This window comes from Natrix helvetica, assembly GCF_964273705.1.
Source record: "Natrix helvetica genome assembly, chromosome: Z".
NCBI lineage: Eukaryota > Metazoa > Chordata > Lepidosauria > Squamata > Natricidae > Natrix > Natrix helvetica.
Genome location: NC_138554.1, coordinates 129,370,109 through 129,387,871, shown reverse-complemented (window position 1 = coordinate 129,387,871; position 17,763 = coordinate 129,370,109). Strand labels below are relative to the sequence as shown.

Sequence of the window (17,763 nt, the reverse complement as noted above, 5' to 3'; positions counted from 1 at the left end):
ACTCATATCTATTACATAAGGAACATTTCCCTCTGCAAAATTATTTGCCTTCCACTTTTTAATGCTCATTTTAATATCTATGTTATCCCAAGGCTTAGCTTCAAATTCTTCTTTGCTAAATTAATTTTTTTATATTAACACCCAACTGACAAGGCTTTGACAACTTATTTTTTACAAAAAGATATTGTGATCGTACTAATAAAAGACTCATTTTTAAATAATTTTATTTATAGAGATAGTAACAAAATAAACCAAGGGGTGATAATCTGCATTTATTTTTATCTCCCTGCATTGCACTTCTAGTAACAGTGAATTATTAACCCCTTTCTAGATGCCTTCTTAAAAATCAATAGAAGTAACATTTCAGTGCAAGGAAAGAAATTTTAATAATTTCACAACTTTATGCAGTAAAATCAGGAATCAGACTGTAACATACGCCTGATCAAACACTGGATTTAAATTCTTCTTTGAAACACTTGTTTTTCTTCTTCCTGATCTCCTCTTGTCAGGCAATAAATACATTCGAACATAAGGGTCGGAACCTTCTTCTGAAAAGGCAATTAGATTTCTACAATGAAACAATAAAAAATATCCAGATCAGAAATAGTTAATAAAGCAGCACATCTGCAAATTTTGACAATGCTTGGTCAATACCCATTTTTCCAGGATTCGCTGATCTCTTTTTTCCATCTGCCTAAAGAAGAGCCCTTAGCTTGGATTCCCAAGAGAATCCTGGTTAGTCAACGTCACAGTTAAACGGGGAGATTTAACTGGAGGAATAAAGCTCAGCATTTTTGACGAGAAGGGAGAGAAGAAAGCAGAGTTTTCCCAGTTCTCCAGCATAGCTACCATACCTTACAGATAAACTGATAAATGCAAGAAATATATAATACAATCACCTGCATGTATGCACAACCACCATAAGTTTGTTTCTCTGTGAACTGTGACGAATTGTTAACTGAATCTGGCCCAATGGTGACTGTCCCAACGTTGATCCACTACAAAAATCAAGATAATACAAACTATCAGCATTGAGTTTCCACAATGACAAAAAAACAATTCTTCCTTTTGTGATTTTGGGGATATATTGTATCCCAAAGGCAAAAAAATATCAAATAAATACTTCAATAAGAACCCTAAACTACTATTCTAACCCACCTGCTTACATAAGACAATCCTAATTAGGTTCTGTATGTACAATTTACAATTCATTCTGGTTTTCCAGACACAATTAAAATTCAGCATTACTGAATATTAAGTAATTGTTGATTTGTGAAGACATGTTTTGGTTTTGAGAAGTAACAATATAAAACAAGAGGTGCTTATTGTGCAGAAAATTGGGGAGGGGGGAAATACTGGCAATATATAAATTGTGGGGTGCTGAGGCTGGTGCTTTTTAAAATTGTAAATAAATATCTGAGTCAAGGTGGAGACGTCATGAAAATGTCAACTCAATGCCCAGATACTGTAAATAAAATGCAGATTATTGTGCTTAGAATCATTAGGAAAAGAACTCAAAGTAAAAATGCTAATGTAAGAATAGATACAATATGAAAAAGAATTTGGGACTGTACTTTTCAAGTTGCCTCAGACGTTGCCTCAGCTCCTGCGTGGCGATGGGGAGAGAGATGTCTGAAGCTATACTTGGAGTAGGCTCTTTGACTGAAAGGTGGCTGGGAGAACCACTCAAATTGGAGGTCAGAAGACTGGAGGAACTTCTGCTGAGATCTGTTGGCCATTGAGGGTTAGGATTGGAGGGGAGGCCTGCTTCCATCCCGTCAGTCCTTTTATTGGCATCTGCAGCTGTAGAACTTGGGGCTTTGCTCACATCAGCTGCTGGAGAGGGGGGCACCTGAGGCTTGAAAGTACCCTTCCTCCCATCTTTGGAAACAGAAGGCCTCTTCACTTTGGACGTATATTGGTAATCTGGAGATCTCTCTTGGTTTTCAAGAGAAAGGATCTAATAGTCACAAAACAAACAAGAAGATCACTTTCATTCCTTCTTACAGTTCAGGAAAAAAAATTGCCTACATCAATGAATGGAGTTTCAAAGGTTGCAAAACCCAGCATTGGGAAGGGAGCTGAAGAACAACAAACAGATTACAAAGAGAACTAAAGCAAACCTAGAAGAGTTCTCTTTGAGGCTATTTTTTCCTCTCTCTCCAACTGCTCTATATAGAAACATGCCTGGAAAATTTCATGTAGTATGTAATTTACCAGAGAGTTATGCCTAACTAGAATGTTTGCCCTTAATCTCCACCATGATGGGAAAAAGAAAAGTTTGCCTGAATGAAACTTAATTGATAGGAAATACAAATAGCCCTCAACTTATTTCCAGCACAGAGTCTATTATGACAGATCCCTAAATTGTACGTTCCTACTGCAAAGTTCCAATAGCCACTTCCCCTGATCATGTGTCCACATTTCAGACAATTGGCAATCGATCTGCATTTGGAGCATCCCATGGTAATGTGACCACAATTTATATTTTTGCTGAAAATTAGTGTTTTTTTCCCCTGGTTTTCATCATCAACATGCCATAGCAAACAATGGGTTTGCTTAACACCCACCATAAAAAAGGTAATAAAATCTGACTGATCACATGATAGCCTGCTTTTAAACTTTCATGAGTTATGACTGCAAAGGGCAGATTCCGTTATATTCCTAAATCAAAGATTGTCTGTATTCTCTTTTTATGTTTTACAAAAGGAAAGCTTTCAATGGAACATCTATGCATCTCACTTGGTGGAAGTTTCTATTTTGTGGCTGTGGAGAATTAAAAATACACACTAGTCCAGCCTCTTCCATTTGTTAAGCACTGGCAACCTTGATATTCCTCTCAATAACAGTTAAAGATTTTTGCTATCAAGCTTTTTTCAGAACCGTTAACAATCTTCACTGGATTTAATCCCTGAAAAGAATGTGTAAAAAGCTTGCATAGTATAGAATGCCTAGTAAATCTATAGAAAGCATGGCATTTTTAGGCGAAGTATGAAATGCCTTCATTATTTTAATATGCTATATAATCTCCCTAGGCATTATGCAGCATAGTAAGAAAGTCATGTAAAGGGTTAGGACGTATACGAAAATGAAAGAAGACATGCAAAATAAAGTACAAGACTTTCTTACTGAAAAAGAGAGAGAAAAAGACAAAGCATTGACCTACTTGTTCCAACAAGAAAGGCTAGGATGGCATTTTCACCGAATTATTTTATACTTTGCCAGTTTGCCTTTTGGCATTGCCTGGGAAACGTGAAATATTAAGCATTTTGTACTTTGACATCCCATTTTTGGCATTGTATAGATTTCCTAGGCATTCTATAAAACGCCTAATTTCACACATTGAGGGTAAGATAAACAAAAGGAGCAAGCGAGAGAGAAAGAGAGGCAGTAGTCCTGTGGTATCTAAAATCTTGAGTCTGCAAGATGCTACACGGAACGTAACATCAGGTATGAGAATGATATGAGGTATTATTTGTTGTCATACACATGCAGTACACATATACTGTGTAACAAATCTGGCATTTCCAGATATTTTGGATACAATTCCCTAGAATCCCTGATTATTGGGTATAATGTCTGGTATTTATAGAAGGGTAATCCAAAATATCTGAGAGACACCAGATTGCCCTTTCCTGGTGCATATGATGTAATATATGAAAGGAACCTTGGTGGTGAATGATTGAAGTGTAGTACTGCAGGCAAACTCTACCCACAGCTAGGATGTCGATCCTAATGGGACTCAAACTTGACTCAGCCTTCCATCCTTCCAAGGTCAGTAAAATGAGAACTCAGATTGTAAGGGGCAATATACAAACAATGCTCCCAGTGTAAACTACCCAAAGAGTGCTCTAAAACACTATGGGACAATATATATGCCTAAATGCTATTGCTATGCTGTTGCTATTGATTCTATCTCATCAGAAAATATCCTTATTTACCGTCTGTTGTAAAGATAGGTCAATTATGATGCTCTTTGTGTCGTTTTTAACTCTTAATCTTGTTATATTATAGGACAAAGCAAAAGCAATTGGGAGGCAATGCAGAATGGAGAACTAGAAAGGCTAAACATGAAAGCCAATACATAAGACTGTATAATTGCTTTACATTATTATGTATGTTTTGTGTTTTGTTTTTTCTTGTTGGGTTTTTCTTTCTGTTTTTAAAGATTAAAATGTTCAATAAAAACTATTTAAAAAAAGACATGCACACACTTAGAAGTATGGCACATTTGAAAAAAAAACCTCTTAATATTGCCATTTTAAAGGGATCTATATCTTGACGTAAGGAGCACTATAGTTATTTTTATTCATTCCAAATGCAGACCTTCCTATAGATTAAGCAGGTATAAGAAGGGGAATTGTTTCACATTAAAAGTAGAGCTCTGGACATTTCTTCTTAACTTGATGGGAGAAAACTATCCAAAAATTAGGCAGTTCGTCTTAATCACTTTTGCTTTTCGACAACAAAAGGGAAGCATGGCAGTGCTGAACTCTTGCATTCAAAACATTATGCTCCTTCACTGAAATACAGATTCACTTTATGGAATATATTGACACTTTTACCACAGCCTGCAGCTTTGGTGTCAATAACTTTTAATGTGTCCATCAAGTAACTAAGTTTACAACTTCTCACACCTTTTAAAATATTTTCCTGACTTTCTTTCTTAAAACATAATTTGCATATCACTACCATTATCACAATTATTACTTGCTTAATTTTTAAATAAATTTAGGAAACTGTTGTAATATACCCTGAGTGCAAGCTTCATGTATACAGTGCTGTTTGGACCAGAATTGTTGAGATGAAATCTCTGATGCATAGTTAGATCTTCACTTGCAAGGAGTTGGTTAAGAGGAAGCTTAAAATTTCCCAAGGAGCACTGATGTTGTTCATCCTTGACCTATAGAAGAAGGAAAAATAATTATTACAGTTAAATGAAAACCTGTATTTTAAAAAGTTAACAAATTATTGAGTCCTTAATTTTATTCAATTAATCTGATTCTTGACCCATTAATAAACTTAATCAGCTTAGAATGAACCCATGCAAAAAACATGATAGGCACATTGGCTTTTTCTAATAAAGAAAAAGAGAATATAGTATTTAAAAATAATTCAATAACAACACTTAAACAAGACATCTTTGTTTCCTATAATCTGAATTTTGATGTATTGTAACTTTTCTTACTTACACACTTAAATCCGGCATTAGAGAAAGCCAAATTTGATATTACATTTATGCTATATTCAGTATAAAGTAAGCTTTACAGTATATTACATATATATATTACCAAAATAATTAAAACATTTTCTAATCACCTGCCTCAAATTTACTAAGCAAATGATTCAGCATAGGCAGAACTATAACTATTTCCAAGATAGGATCCCTTGTCTATTCAGCAAAACATTTGCAAATGTTAAAAGAGTACAACATTTTTGCTGTAATACTTCCAATGCTGCAGCCATTCTGGCATTCTACCCTCAACAGATACCTCAGATAAGGCAATAACAAGAATGACCTACCTCAACCTCTAGCTCTTGTCGTCGAGGATTATGAACAAAAAAAGTGAAATGCTCTTCCCAAACGGGTTCATTGGTCTTATAGCGGATCTATTCAAAGGCAGGATTCTTTATTAACATACATGGCAAAAAACAAAGCCTACTTATACAGATACACAGGCATTCTTCTGCCTTTGCTCCAAGAATTGCATGTGCTTGGGTAATATATTAAGCCAGAGGTCGGCAACCTTAAACACTCAAAGAGCCACAAAGGTCCGAACCAGAAGCCCCCTGTTCAATTTTGGAACCGACTGGAAGTCCAGTCCCCCTACCATAGAGTCTCCTCCTAACGCGGCCTTCTTTTTACCTTTACCTGTCCTAACTGAAAGCCCTATCAATTGTGGAGCTGGCCAGCAACAGGGAGCTGCAGCAGTGGGAGGGAAAAGCCACATGCAGCTCCAGAGCCGCAGGTTGCTGACCCCTGTATTAAGGGAACTGGACAACAATGAAAATCACAGAGCTGAATATTCAACATACACATGCAAATAAATACATAAAAACATCAAAGTGGTTTGGGAGTCTGTACTTCACACTGTACAATGGGCTTTGTCCCTCAATACAAATTACAGATATCAGGATTTTTTTTTCCTGATTGGATTTCTGGAATGGGCAACAGATTTAACCTTTTATTTCACCTGCACTCCCAATCCAGATCAGAAATATGAGTTGGGGTAGAGAGTAATGTGAAGGATACTGTCCTCCCAGAGCAGCTTACAAGTACAGTACTTCTTATCCAAAGAAGCTCACAGCAGTATGTCCTTTGAGAAAAATCATGACACCCAATTCTAATTCAGATCCAAGTGCCTGCAAATTGCTTAGGGGGCGGGAGAGTAAGGGATTCCATCAGCTTTGAAAGAAAATGTTACACAGATTGATGTGATCCTGTATATACAAAACCTGGAAAAATTAGGATGGTGTGAACTGCATTGCTTTACAGAAAAGGACAAAAGTGGTTAAGACTTACCTTGCTTTCTTGTGATTTATGTCCAACTGTCATTAAGACAAGGGGATTTGGATTACTGTTCATTTTCTTCCCTGACTGAAAATGTAAAAAACAATAATTCTATTATTCTTATCCACATTCTGTGTCACAAACATATATGAGATAAAGGAATCGCATAACTTGCCTTGAAAGATTCGACGTAGAAATTACTGAGGTTTCCAACCTCCTTACAAGTATTGTGTTTTTGAACGAATTGGTTTAAGGTGCTCAACGTTTCATCCTTAAATAAGCATTTCATTTCCCCCTCCCCAAATTAATGAAGCAACATCAGAACAAATGAATGAATGTTGCGGTCAGGAAGCAAAAGGAGCATATGGAGAAAATGCAAGTTTAGAAAGCTAATCTTACATATATGGAATGATTAAGCAGAATGTCAGAATCAAAACATTTGGAGGGTAACAAAATAGATGATATGCTATGGCTTCTATTGTAAGTTTAGCCAATTTTCTTACTAAAACTACAAAAGTAATTTTAAAGAACTCAGATTATGAATGTCTGTTAATAGGCTCCCTACCAATGTCTCAGTTAAATACTTTTTGTTAAAAAGGAATTACAGAAGTTAATTTGAAGCATCTATCAATGCTGTTAATACATTAATTAAATTATTAATAATTAATTTATAAACTGGAACTCCAAAAAGTAACATGATTAAAAAAGAAGTTAAAACAATGTTAAGACAAAAATTGCAGACTAAAGACATGGGTATTCTTATCTCAACACATATTGTTTTGAATTTTTATAGGGGAAGCCGTATTTAGTTTGATTCACCTAGCTTTTAATTATTTCTCGTTATGAAAATTTTTAAATTGGCACAAAATTCATTCAGATTTTCTCCCAGATTAGTTCCATTTCTGAAAATTATCTTCAAGGGCAAAATATGAGCTATAGGGATCTTCATCAATATCATCCACTCTTATATGACATATTTTTGAATATGTGTTCAAGAGGGTCTCAATCATGTCTTCATTTGATAAAATGTATTGTTTACTGAATGTTTAGCCTGTGTATACTGACCTGTTCAGATACTTATTCTTCTTATTTATGTTTTTCTTAAGTTTATCAATTTCTGGTTTTTAAAATGCTTACGTAAAATTTAGACAATTTATTTACTGCTGAATGGCAAAACTGATGGGACAGGCGAAACGCCTCTCCGAAAATAATACACTACCCCTTTAATATAACCAGAACTTGTTTCTAACAGCAATAAAAGTAAGATTCAAGTCTTACTTCTTAACTCAGGAAACAGGGAGGCACATTTCTTTTTTATATATGCTACCAATTAAGTTTTCTACAGGTAAGGAGAAAACAGATATGTAGTGTCTATATATTTGCTTACAGCTAGCCTTTCAGTTTAACCAGCAATTCTGAGCTGTGTATCTGCACAATTTATAAACAAGCTATTCTGTGCTGTCAGCATCTTCAAAAAAGCACTGCTCCTACTTTCCACATTAGTGGCAGGACTAAATTTAGTTTTCCATTGGCAATTTGTCTTATTAATTCCATGCTTGTATCCATAGTGGTGATCCTGAAACAAAAGGGATGCAATTAATAAGCCTACAAAGGGTTTGTGCTTCATGATGACTTAGTGGCCCTTACATTAGTTTTCTTATGAATATTTTGATTGCCAATATGCAAGTTACATTCCAAGTTTAGTAAATGTATTAAAAAAGGATCAAGGAATTTGGAAATTCTCTGGATTAAAAAAAAAAGCATCAACAGGTTTAATAAAATCATGCTTTTGAAAATATATTGGACATTCAGTACCATTTTAGAAGAATTAAATAATTTGTTTAATAGTAATAATATAGCTGACTCTCTAATGCCAACTTTTTTAAAATAATTGATTAAAATTAAAGATTATTTGTTTCTATAATTTATGTAAATGCAACCACTGATGGAATGTGCCTTCCACTCACAGACAAATTAATGTTATCGCATCCTGATCTAACTTTGTGACGCTAAGCTTAGATCTCCTGGAATTCAAAATATTTGAAGATATTTTCCATTCTTTTAAGGCTTGCCTTTATAATTTTTATAAATAACTCAAGGTTGCGAATGTATCTAATCTTTTTGTCTCCTCCTATTGTCCCCATAACAACAACACTGTGAGATGGGTTGATCTGAGAGTGAGTGATTGGCTCAAAGACGGCTCTCATGCCTAACTCATAGGCACTTGTATAGTATTGTATCTTCACCAATAGACCAAAGTGGCAGCCAGAATCTTTATTTAATTGTGTGATTTTAAATGGAAAATTGTATCACTTTTACCTTTAAGACTTTCTGAACAGCAGACTTCTTCAAGGCTTCTGGATTATAATCTAAAGGATTATGCTTTTAAACCAGAAGAAAATGAACAGACGGAGGGTTAATATGACATGCAACGAAGCAGTTCCAATTGGTTAATTAAGGACATGACAACAACCAGCAGACAAAACAAACATTCTCAGAAGAAAGAGAAAAATGCTTGAACATTAATTACTATAAAATGACTTGATATACCCTTTTTTTCTTCTTATTCTGTTTTTTAATTACAATATTTCACTGACTTTTTCCAGACAGGCTAAGATTCTCCTTTTGGCAGTAACTTTCCCCCCTATAATAGTCCATTGCATTGGATTTGATAATATGGATACAAAAATGGAGTAGGTCTAACCAGCTGATAATTTTCATTAACAATTGCTAATTTTATTTCAGAAAAACTGCACCGTCCTGAGGGTAAAGCAGGCAAATTATAATGAATTAAAACAACACTACCAAACTAATTTTAGAAATTAGGAATTCTTAAAAAGAGAGAGAGAGAGAGGGAGGGAGAGGGATTGTAGAATTTCATTTTGTCTCAACATTTCTGAGATGGAATAAATACATCGTTAAATCCAGCTTTAAGCTAAATTGCTGGGCAAAGCATGCTAGCTAATTCAAAACAGGAAAGGGAATTATCTGTCCTCCGGAATAACTGTTTAAAGTTTGTCTGCTGTGAATCTTGTTTTCAATGGGAAAAAAAATAAAAACTTCTACATGTGTCTCAATATTATACATCATGCCACAGAAACATTATACCAAAAATTATGTCTGATAAACTGAAGAGTTGTTGAGCACTAATTCAAGTTTTTTTTAACTAAGAATGACTTTACTTGTAGATTGTTTTACTCCGTTTAATCACCTAAGTTCTCTCTATATATTTTTAGATTTAGATTAGACATTTTTAACAAAATTTCTGCTTGTCTTCTTGTCAGGAAGCCACACTTCCAAATAAAGTTCCTACCTAGTATTTACCTCAAGAAATCTTATGCGGCCTGTTTATTTGAGAACACTGTTGCTATAAAGATAAACTAAAGGCTGGCACTTTTGCCTTGGGATGCGCTAGCTCCCCATTTTCTCTAATTAAACAATTCTAAAATAATAATAATAATAATAATAATAATAATAATAATAATAATAATAATAATAATAATAATAATAATAATAATATCAGATGGGCAAGAAAAAATGCAGTAGTATAAATTTATGGATACTAATTTTTAAATAAAGGTACTGTATACAGCTAATCCTTGATTTATAATCAATTACTTAGCAATCAAAGTTTTGACAGATCAACTAGGGGTACGGAGTACTTATGATCCAGATTCACACTTCCAATGATCAGCCCCCTCTACAGTCGCATGATGCATTTACGGCCACCTGCAAGGTTCTGCAAACACTTCACTGCATTTTACACCGATTTTGCTGAAAACCGCCATTTACTTTCTTACTTTCTTTTTTTGGCAAAACTGCTGAATGAATAATTGATTTGCTTAATCACTGTAGCATTTGTTTAACGGCCACCACAAATAAAATGTATAAAATTGGGTTGGTCACATGAGTGATCTATTTTATGACTGTCACGAGTTACAACCATGGTTAGGTAGGTTTCATTACGACCGTAACTCGAGGACTCCTTGTATTATTCTCTAAATTTATCCTTAGGTTTATTTTAAAAAGTAAATCAGGTATGCTCACTGTATCCTCTGTTTGGCTAGCTACCTAAGTATTGTAACAACTTGATGCAGCACAATGTACTTTAGAAATAGTTCCCTTTCTCTATGTTTTAAAAAGCTTTGGGCTAGTAGTAGTTTTATGCTGAATGTCTATTTGCCTAGACTGGAAAAAGTCTTCCGTTTCTTTTTTCCCCATGTAGTTTATTAGCATTTAATTTTCAGCTCCTAATTGTTCTTGCAATAGTACTTTCTTTGGAGGGATTCACACACATATAACAGACACATTCAAGACTGCCATGAAATTTTACCTCACGCTGTATTTTTAAAAAAAATTCTCCTTGATTTAGGATGAACACCATAGCTGCTTTTGATGAAGAGGAGCCAATGTATCAGAGTAAAAATAACAGATGACAGAGATGCTTGCGGCTTGCATGCCACTGTCATGCAAATGCCATAATGCTTATTAAGGAATCTTTAAGCTATAAAAAGAAGGAACTATTCCAGTTCCACAAAGAAAAAAAAGACAAGGTGAAGTTTAATTTGGGTCAAGTTGCTGTTAAAAGTTTTTTTTCTGATCAACCTTCACTTCTGTAACACATTGCTTCAATTGCCTTAATAGAGTTGGAAGTTTTAAACAATGCACTGGAACCAGAGGAATGATAGCAAAATTAGAGTATATGGGAATTTAATTGTAACATACTGTTTTGGTATTACATTTGAAACTTTCCAACTTGAATCAAACACATAACCAGGCCTGTTTTTACACTGATTTCAGAAACTCAAGACTATCAAGATTCTCAAAGTAAACCCAATAATGATATGCTACAAAACAGGAACGTAGGTAGTTTGCAAGCTTGAAATGATTATGCAATGTGAATTCACAACCCTTATTTTATTTTATGTTTGTAACTCTTTCAAATTTCTACTTTACTGTGCAATTTAATGGCTGTCTTTGTACCAGCTGTTATCTCTCAGCAAAATCTACTTTAATATGCTCAAATGGAAACGCCTAACTTATGGGTCCATATTTTAATGACTGCACAAGGAGGTGTATTTTTTCTGTAACACATATTATTCCAATTTTAATTATGCAACTTGAACCAAATTAAAGACCTTCTGGGCCCTTACATATGCCATACACAATACTTGCATTTACTTTCCAAAACAATTACAAAGTATGTTGATTTTTACAATTCATGACCATTTCATTTCTCTGCAAGCGTCACATTTTTTCAAGGTAATAGGTAATTGAGCATGCTAGTTTCTGAAAAAATTAGCAAATTTAGCTAGAAGCTAAACTAATTACACCACTGAAAATGTAGCCAAAACAATATAAACTTCTAAAACCATGCACTTAAAAAACAAAGTACTGCATGCTCCTCCATTCCAATGTTAGAGCAAAGTGGGTTTATGAACACCAAGGTTTAAAAAAAAAGGTTTTTTTTTAAACAACAGAACACGTAAACCTGAAAACTCACAAATAGCGCTCTATAGACTGAGGTAGTATTTTCACAAAAGACTAGTCCCGATGCTCTCCTCTCTTTTAAGTATCCACACCCAAATTTTCCCTCGTAGATACTCTTTAGAAAAATGCAAATGGAAGGAGAAAGCAGAAAGTCATAGGATTCTGGCAGCCTGAGGGCTCAAGCAGCTTTATCATTAGCATAGATACAGAAAACTTAAGTACTGAAAATCATACAAAGAAAGGATAAACCAATAGCACATTTTTCCATTATTGATCTAGCTTTATCGACATTTCCAGGCAATTTTTTTTCTTCTACTACTGCAATTGGGTGTATTTTAGCTACAGACACCACTTGCATAACAAAATCGCACTTTTCAATAATATTTTTTTTAGTGAACTCATGCACCATCTTTTTATACCAGACATCAATACAGTTGCTATCGTTGTAAATGAAAAAAGAGAGAGATTTTCTGGATATATAGAAGTTGTACTTTAATCTGTATTCATTCTTGACAAAGTGAAAAAGCTTCATTTCTCTTAAGGAAATTTTAATTATATTATACTACCAGATGATTATGATACAATGAGACCCATTATTACATACTGTTTCTTGATATATATTTTTTTGAAAAAGGTATTCTATTCAAGAGTTCCAGGACATAAAATGAAAATAAAACTAACACAAACACAATAACAAATTGCCTCATGTCCACCACAAGTCTTGACAAAGCTATACTAACATTTTTATTGGCATAAGTATTGAAACACATCCTTCCACTTTTCATAACTGGGACATTAATTCCAGGCAAACAAGAGTTGCCACTTCATTATTTACCATGTCTCTCTTTTTCTGGTTTGGAGGCCACAAGGGACTTAAGACAAGGATATGACTGTCCTGAAGGACTGGGCTTAATTTATGCCAGTCTTGAATAAGATACTCCAATAAATTGAGCCCAAAATTTCTATTGACTTTTGTCACAAAATCTCAAAAAGTGATCACATGATCCCTGCAACTGTCATAAATACATGCCAGTTATAAAGCATCCATGGGGATGCTGCAATGGTCATATGAAAAACAATATGGTCTTTCCACGTCATCCTTAGTGAAATGTGCAATGTGTCGGATGAGGCAAGCACATCTTTCTCCTTCTGTCCTGGCCACTTTTTACAGAGGCACGATTGAGAGTGTTTTAACAAACTGCATCACTGTTTAGTTTGGTGGCAGCAGTGCCTCAGATAGAGAGAGTGGTAAGGACAGTAAAGAAGATTACAGGAAGCTCACTTCCTGTTATTCAGAATACTGCTTATAAATGCTGAGTGTTTAGAGCTGAAAGCATTGCTAGAGACCCCACACACCCACTTCACGGTCTTTTTCTGTTGCTCCCCTCTGGGAGGAGGTTTCGAAGTATTTCTAGCAGGACTTCCAGATTCTGTAACCGTTTTGATCCCTATGCCACCCGTCTGGTAAACTCGCAAGAATCATTTCTCCCGCCATGGACATGTATAAATCCAAACTAAACCGAGTTGTTTCTCTGTGTCATATAATATATGTGGATATATGCATAATTATGTATGTATGTATGTATTTATTTATTTATTTATTCATTCATTCAGTGAGTCTGTCTGTCTGTCAGTCAGTCATGTAGTGCATATTGGAGGTGGTGACCCCTTGAGAGCTGTATGCAATGAAATTTCATTTTAATGTATCCCGATTAGTGTACATTCAAAATGACAATAAAGTTATTCTGTCTGCCTCCCTGCCTGCTGCCTACCTATCTAACTACTTACCCAATCATGTCACTTTCTTGAGTCCCAATGTAACTTCGAACAGTTACTAAATGGATCACTGTAAGTCAAGAACTACCTGTACAGATTATTCACTGTTGTTGTTTTTTTTACCAAAGAAAAGAATAGAAAAGCTTTACCAGAATAAGTTTTTAATAATATTGCCAATAAATTTCCTATATATACACTATTATCATTGTTACCAACTTCATCTAGTGCTCAGGAAGAATTCTGCTTTTGAAATGGCAAAATCATAATTAGAAAACTTCATAACGACCATTGATCCTTGTCTAATACTTTATCTTCAAGTCACATTAGTAAACTTCATTAGGAGTTTCCTTCCTAAAGGCTGGATGAAGGCGGCAAATGTATGCTTTGTTATAAACATCATATCCTTGGGTTTATTTGGGGACCATTCATTATTTTTGATTTAATCCTGGATAAAAGGATATTAAAAGACATACCATGATTTACAGTTTAAATATATGGAATTTTCCATGAAGCAGTCCAATTATACATATTTGGGTTCTCTCTCTGCACAAAAATGAAAAATCTGTATAATCGGGACAGTGTGTGTGGGCACATTTTAGTTTTACAAAGTGAAAGGTGTTTCCACAGCTATTCTGGGAACTGCTATTTGGAGACAGTAAACAGATCTTTTAATTATAAGCTTGCAAGCCTATGTGGGAAAGCATTCACACCAACCCTGCTCAAACATTTATGTATATGAAATATAGTCTAGAATAGCAAATGAAAAAAAGTCATTTTCATTAGCAATTCATAACATCAGAAGCTGGCTTTCAGTTATCTCTGCTGATTTGCCACAATGAAGCAGGATACTTCCTTGCTGAGATCATCCCAATATATTGTTTGGATTTTAAATATTTTACCCTAAATGAGTTTCCATTCACAGAGAAAAAGGGCACCATTTGAAAGCATATATACACGCTCCTGTCCTACAGCACCATAGCTCCAGATTTGGAGCGTACTCATTCATTTGAAGCTGGAATTGACCAATTATCTATTTTTCCTTTCAGAAAGTGTCCACTAAATTGTAAGATTACCACATTAATAAACGCTGCAAATTTACTGTAAATTAAAATGACATTGTTCTATAAACGTGATTGGATTACTGATCCTGCAAAATAAATTCAGCCACAAGGTAAGTTTATCATAAAAAATTATCAATGTAATGGAATGCATGAGGAAAAGTAATTAAAACATAACGTGATTTGTGAGGCAAAGTGGCACCGTAGTAAGCAATGTGTGACCGAAGAAAATTAGGAATCACTCAAGAGAAGCTTCATTATCACCTAAAACTTACTGGCAGATTTCTTGCTGAATCCAAATAAAGAATAAGCAACGCTGATGAAAGCCCATCGTCGGCTTGATCTTTATCAGCTCTAATGCTTTTTAGCACCTAAAATCATAAAAATATGATTAAAAACTGTAGTTTCGTGCTTTATCGCTAACTAAAAAGAAAACAAGTTATAGTATGCAAACTAGAAAATAAAAGTGTAACTATACATAATCATTTAAAATTAAGTATATTACTATATCTCATCAAAGAACGAGGTAGCCAACATTTATCCTAAAGTAAAATATTTTAATTATTTCCAAACATAACCAAGCTAGATTTGAATTAAAAAATCTTTCATCTGAAAAGAAAGTCCGCAACATGAGGATGTTTTCCCTGCCTTATTCTTGCTGCTAATGCTATTTCTAAAAGTCCATGGAATTATTTTTCAATATTAACTATTCTACATATGAGAAATGATATACATAGATTATGTCTATAAAACATTATGAAAATAGGAACTTAAGAAACTCAAGTGCCCAAGTGTCCTGGAACTGGAAAAAAATAGTCGCTGAATTTGGAGGGAAAATACTATACTGGTTTTTTTATATTTCCCCATCCCCCTACAAACCATAAGTACTTCAGGCAAAGCAAAAAATATTTATTAGGGGTGAGAAGTCTTTATATTAAATACAGAAACAAATAATATATTCAATATTTATGTTAGATCATCATGATGCAATGACTCAAACAATAGAAGGCACTGATTCTAGATAACATTCCACAAATGTAATAAATTCCGCAAATTTATGTTTTATGTAATTTACTTTCCCAGTTGAGTGTGTTTCTTAACACTTGCAAGTGTATTCAAGGATTTCAGTATTCACTTTGCTCTTCATATCATATCCATGTATACAGTAGAAAAAATTAAAATTAGCTTCTGGGTCCATTGTTCAAAAGTATCCTTCAGAATGTCCAGTTGTAAAATATTTTGCTTCATTCTATAAGTCTAGTTGGAGTGTTCTTCTCCTTTAATTGTAATATTTAGTTCCTTCTAGTGTCTAATTTTAATTTTTTCTGTTGAATATTTTTTTAAAAATAAAGCATTTAAAAATGGACAAAAGCACTTTCCCAGAGGAAGGTTTCTTATAATTAATTTCCAAAATTAATTTCTTATAGGTGAGAGAGCAGCATATGGATTTAGTAAATAAAAATAAAATCTTACTTCAAATTTATCTAGATCCTTAGTTTATTTGTAACTTTCTAAAATCAAAGTTTTAATCACTCTTGCTGTTTATCAAAAAAAAAAAATTATTAAATTCTTAAACTTGAAGTCAAAACTCACCCAGTGCTATAAAACTTGTCAATCCAAAGATTTCTAATAGATGAAAACCAATTAACACACAATTTTCGAAAGTGATTAGAAAAATATGCAAATTTAGTATTCTTTCAAAACTGCCAAGATGGCTGTTCCCTCATCTCCCACAGCTCCAAATAGACCAAAGACCACCATCTTGCAGTCCCCTCACGAGGAGCAGCTGAGTGGAGTATCTGTAGGTAACCTCAAGTCTTCTCCTTGTCCAGAGGAATTATCAAAGAGCCAGTCTATTCCCTGTCTCCTCATTTGCCACAGTCATTGGCTCTGTTTTTTGCAAAGCAATTTTCACTCTGCCATGTTTTACCCAGAGGTCGAAAAGAAACCCCTTATTTTTGGCTTGCTAAAATAACTTTGGATTTTTGTGCCTAAATAAATCTTTGGGTTTTTTTATTCTGTGTTCTTCTAGAAATAGAGCATATTTAAATGAATATGGACAACCACACATTTAAAGACATATTTTTAATGACAGCCTCTTCAAATGCAAAAAAAAGAATAGACAAATATACCTGGTCAAGATTTTCAACAGTAGGCTTCAATGTGAGCCATTCGAGTTTTAAGTGCAATTTTCCTTTGGAGACTTCATCCAAAGTAAACCACTGTAAAGAAAATTCATAAAGTACAGTAAGAACCAAAGCCATTTGCTGCAAAAATTTTACCAACATTACATACAAATTCCTGGGCGAAGCCAACTAAGGACATTTCATATGAAAACAGCTAAAGGCATTGTAGCTGACAGAATAAAAACATTTTATCAAACAGGCAAGAATTGTACTGTTTCCTGCATTTCACCCAGAAAACTAGAGTAAAATTATTTCATAATAAAATACATAAGACTTTTTAGAATTAAGCATCTGAATATTTAACTTAGGACACCTCAAAACACATTTAACAGGAACTTTTACAGCAGTTTGCAGCATCCTGCAATCATATGACCACATTTTATGATTGTTTTGCCAAAAACTGGTCCTTATTTTTGGTGTTTTCCAAAATCATGTCCATAGCAAACCATTGGTTTGCTTAACCACAACATTTGTGGTGTCATAGTGGCTAGAATGCAATACTGCAGGCTAATTCAGCTCACTGCCTGGAGTTCGAGTCCCACCGCGCTCAAGGTCAGGGGTGTCAAACTCGAATTAATTGAGGCCGCATCAGGGTTGGGTTTGACCTGGGAGGGGCATGATCAGGGTGGGTATGGCCAGCTCAACATCACTCATGTCAGGGGCACCTGTGGTGGCCCAGGTGGGGCTGGGGGCTCCATTGTCTCCAGCGGAGGAAGGCAAGACCAGGGAGAATGCCAAGCCC

General features: G+C 34.6%; 1 protein-coding gene across 2 annotated transcripts in view; it reads right to left on the bottom strand.

Moving 5' to 3' along the window:
• ESYT2 (extended synaptotagmin 2) overlaps nucleotides 1-17,763 on the bottom strand; it is a 70,554-nt gene that overhangs the window by 5,241 nt on the left and 47,550 nt on the right. Inside the window, exons 12-20 of one of the 2 annotated variants that reach the window (XM_081933785.1) lie at nucleotides 16,968-17,057; nucleotides 15,111-15,206; nucleotides 8,831-8,893; nucleotides 6,524-6,598; nucleotides 5,524-5,610; nucleotides 4,754-4,903; nucleotides 1,575-1,960; nucleotides 900-998; nucleotides 437-568 (exon numbers count right to left, since the gene is read on the bottom strand). In XM_081933785.1, coding sequence (XP_081789911.1) covers nucleotides 437-568; nucleotides 900-998; nucleotides 1,575-1,960; nucleotides 4,754-4,903; nucleotides 5,524-5,610; nucleotides 6,524-6,598; nucleotides 8,831-8,893; nucleotides 15,111-15,206; nucleotides 16,968-17,057 — 1,178 coding nt within the window. The remainder of the gene's footprint in view (nucleotides 1-436; nucleotides 569-899; nucleotides 999-1,574; nucleotides 1,961-4,753; nucleotides 4,904-5,523; nucleotides 5,611-6,523; nucleotides 6,599-8,830; nucleotides 8,894-15,110; nucleotides 15,207-16,967; nucleotides 17,058-17,763) is intronic. The other variant, XM_081933786.1, reaches the window with a different exon arrangement.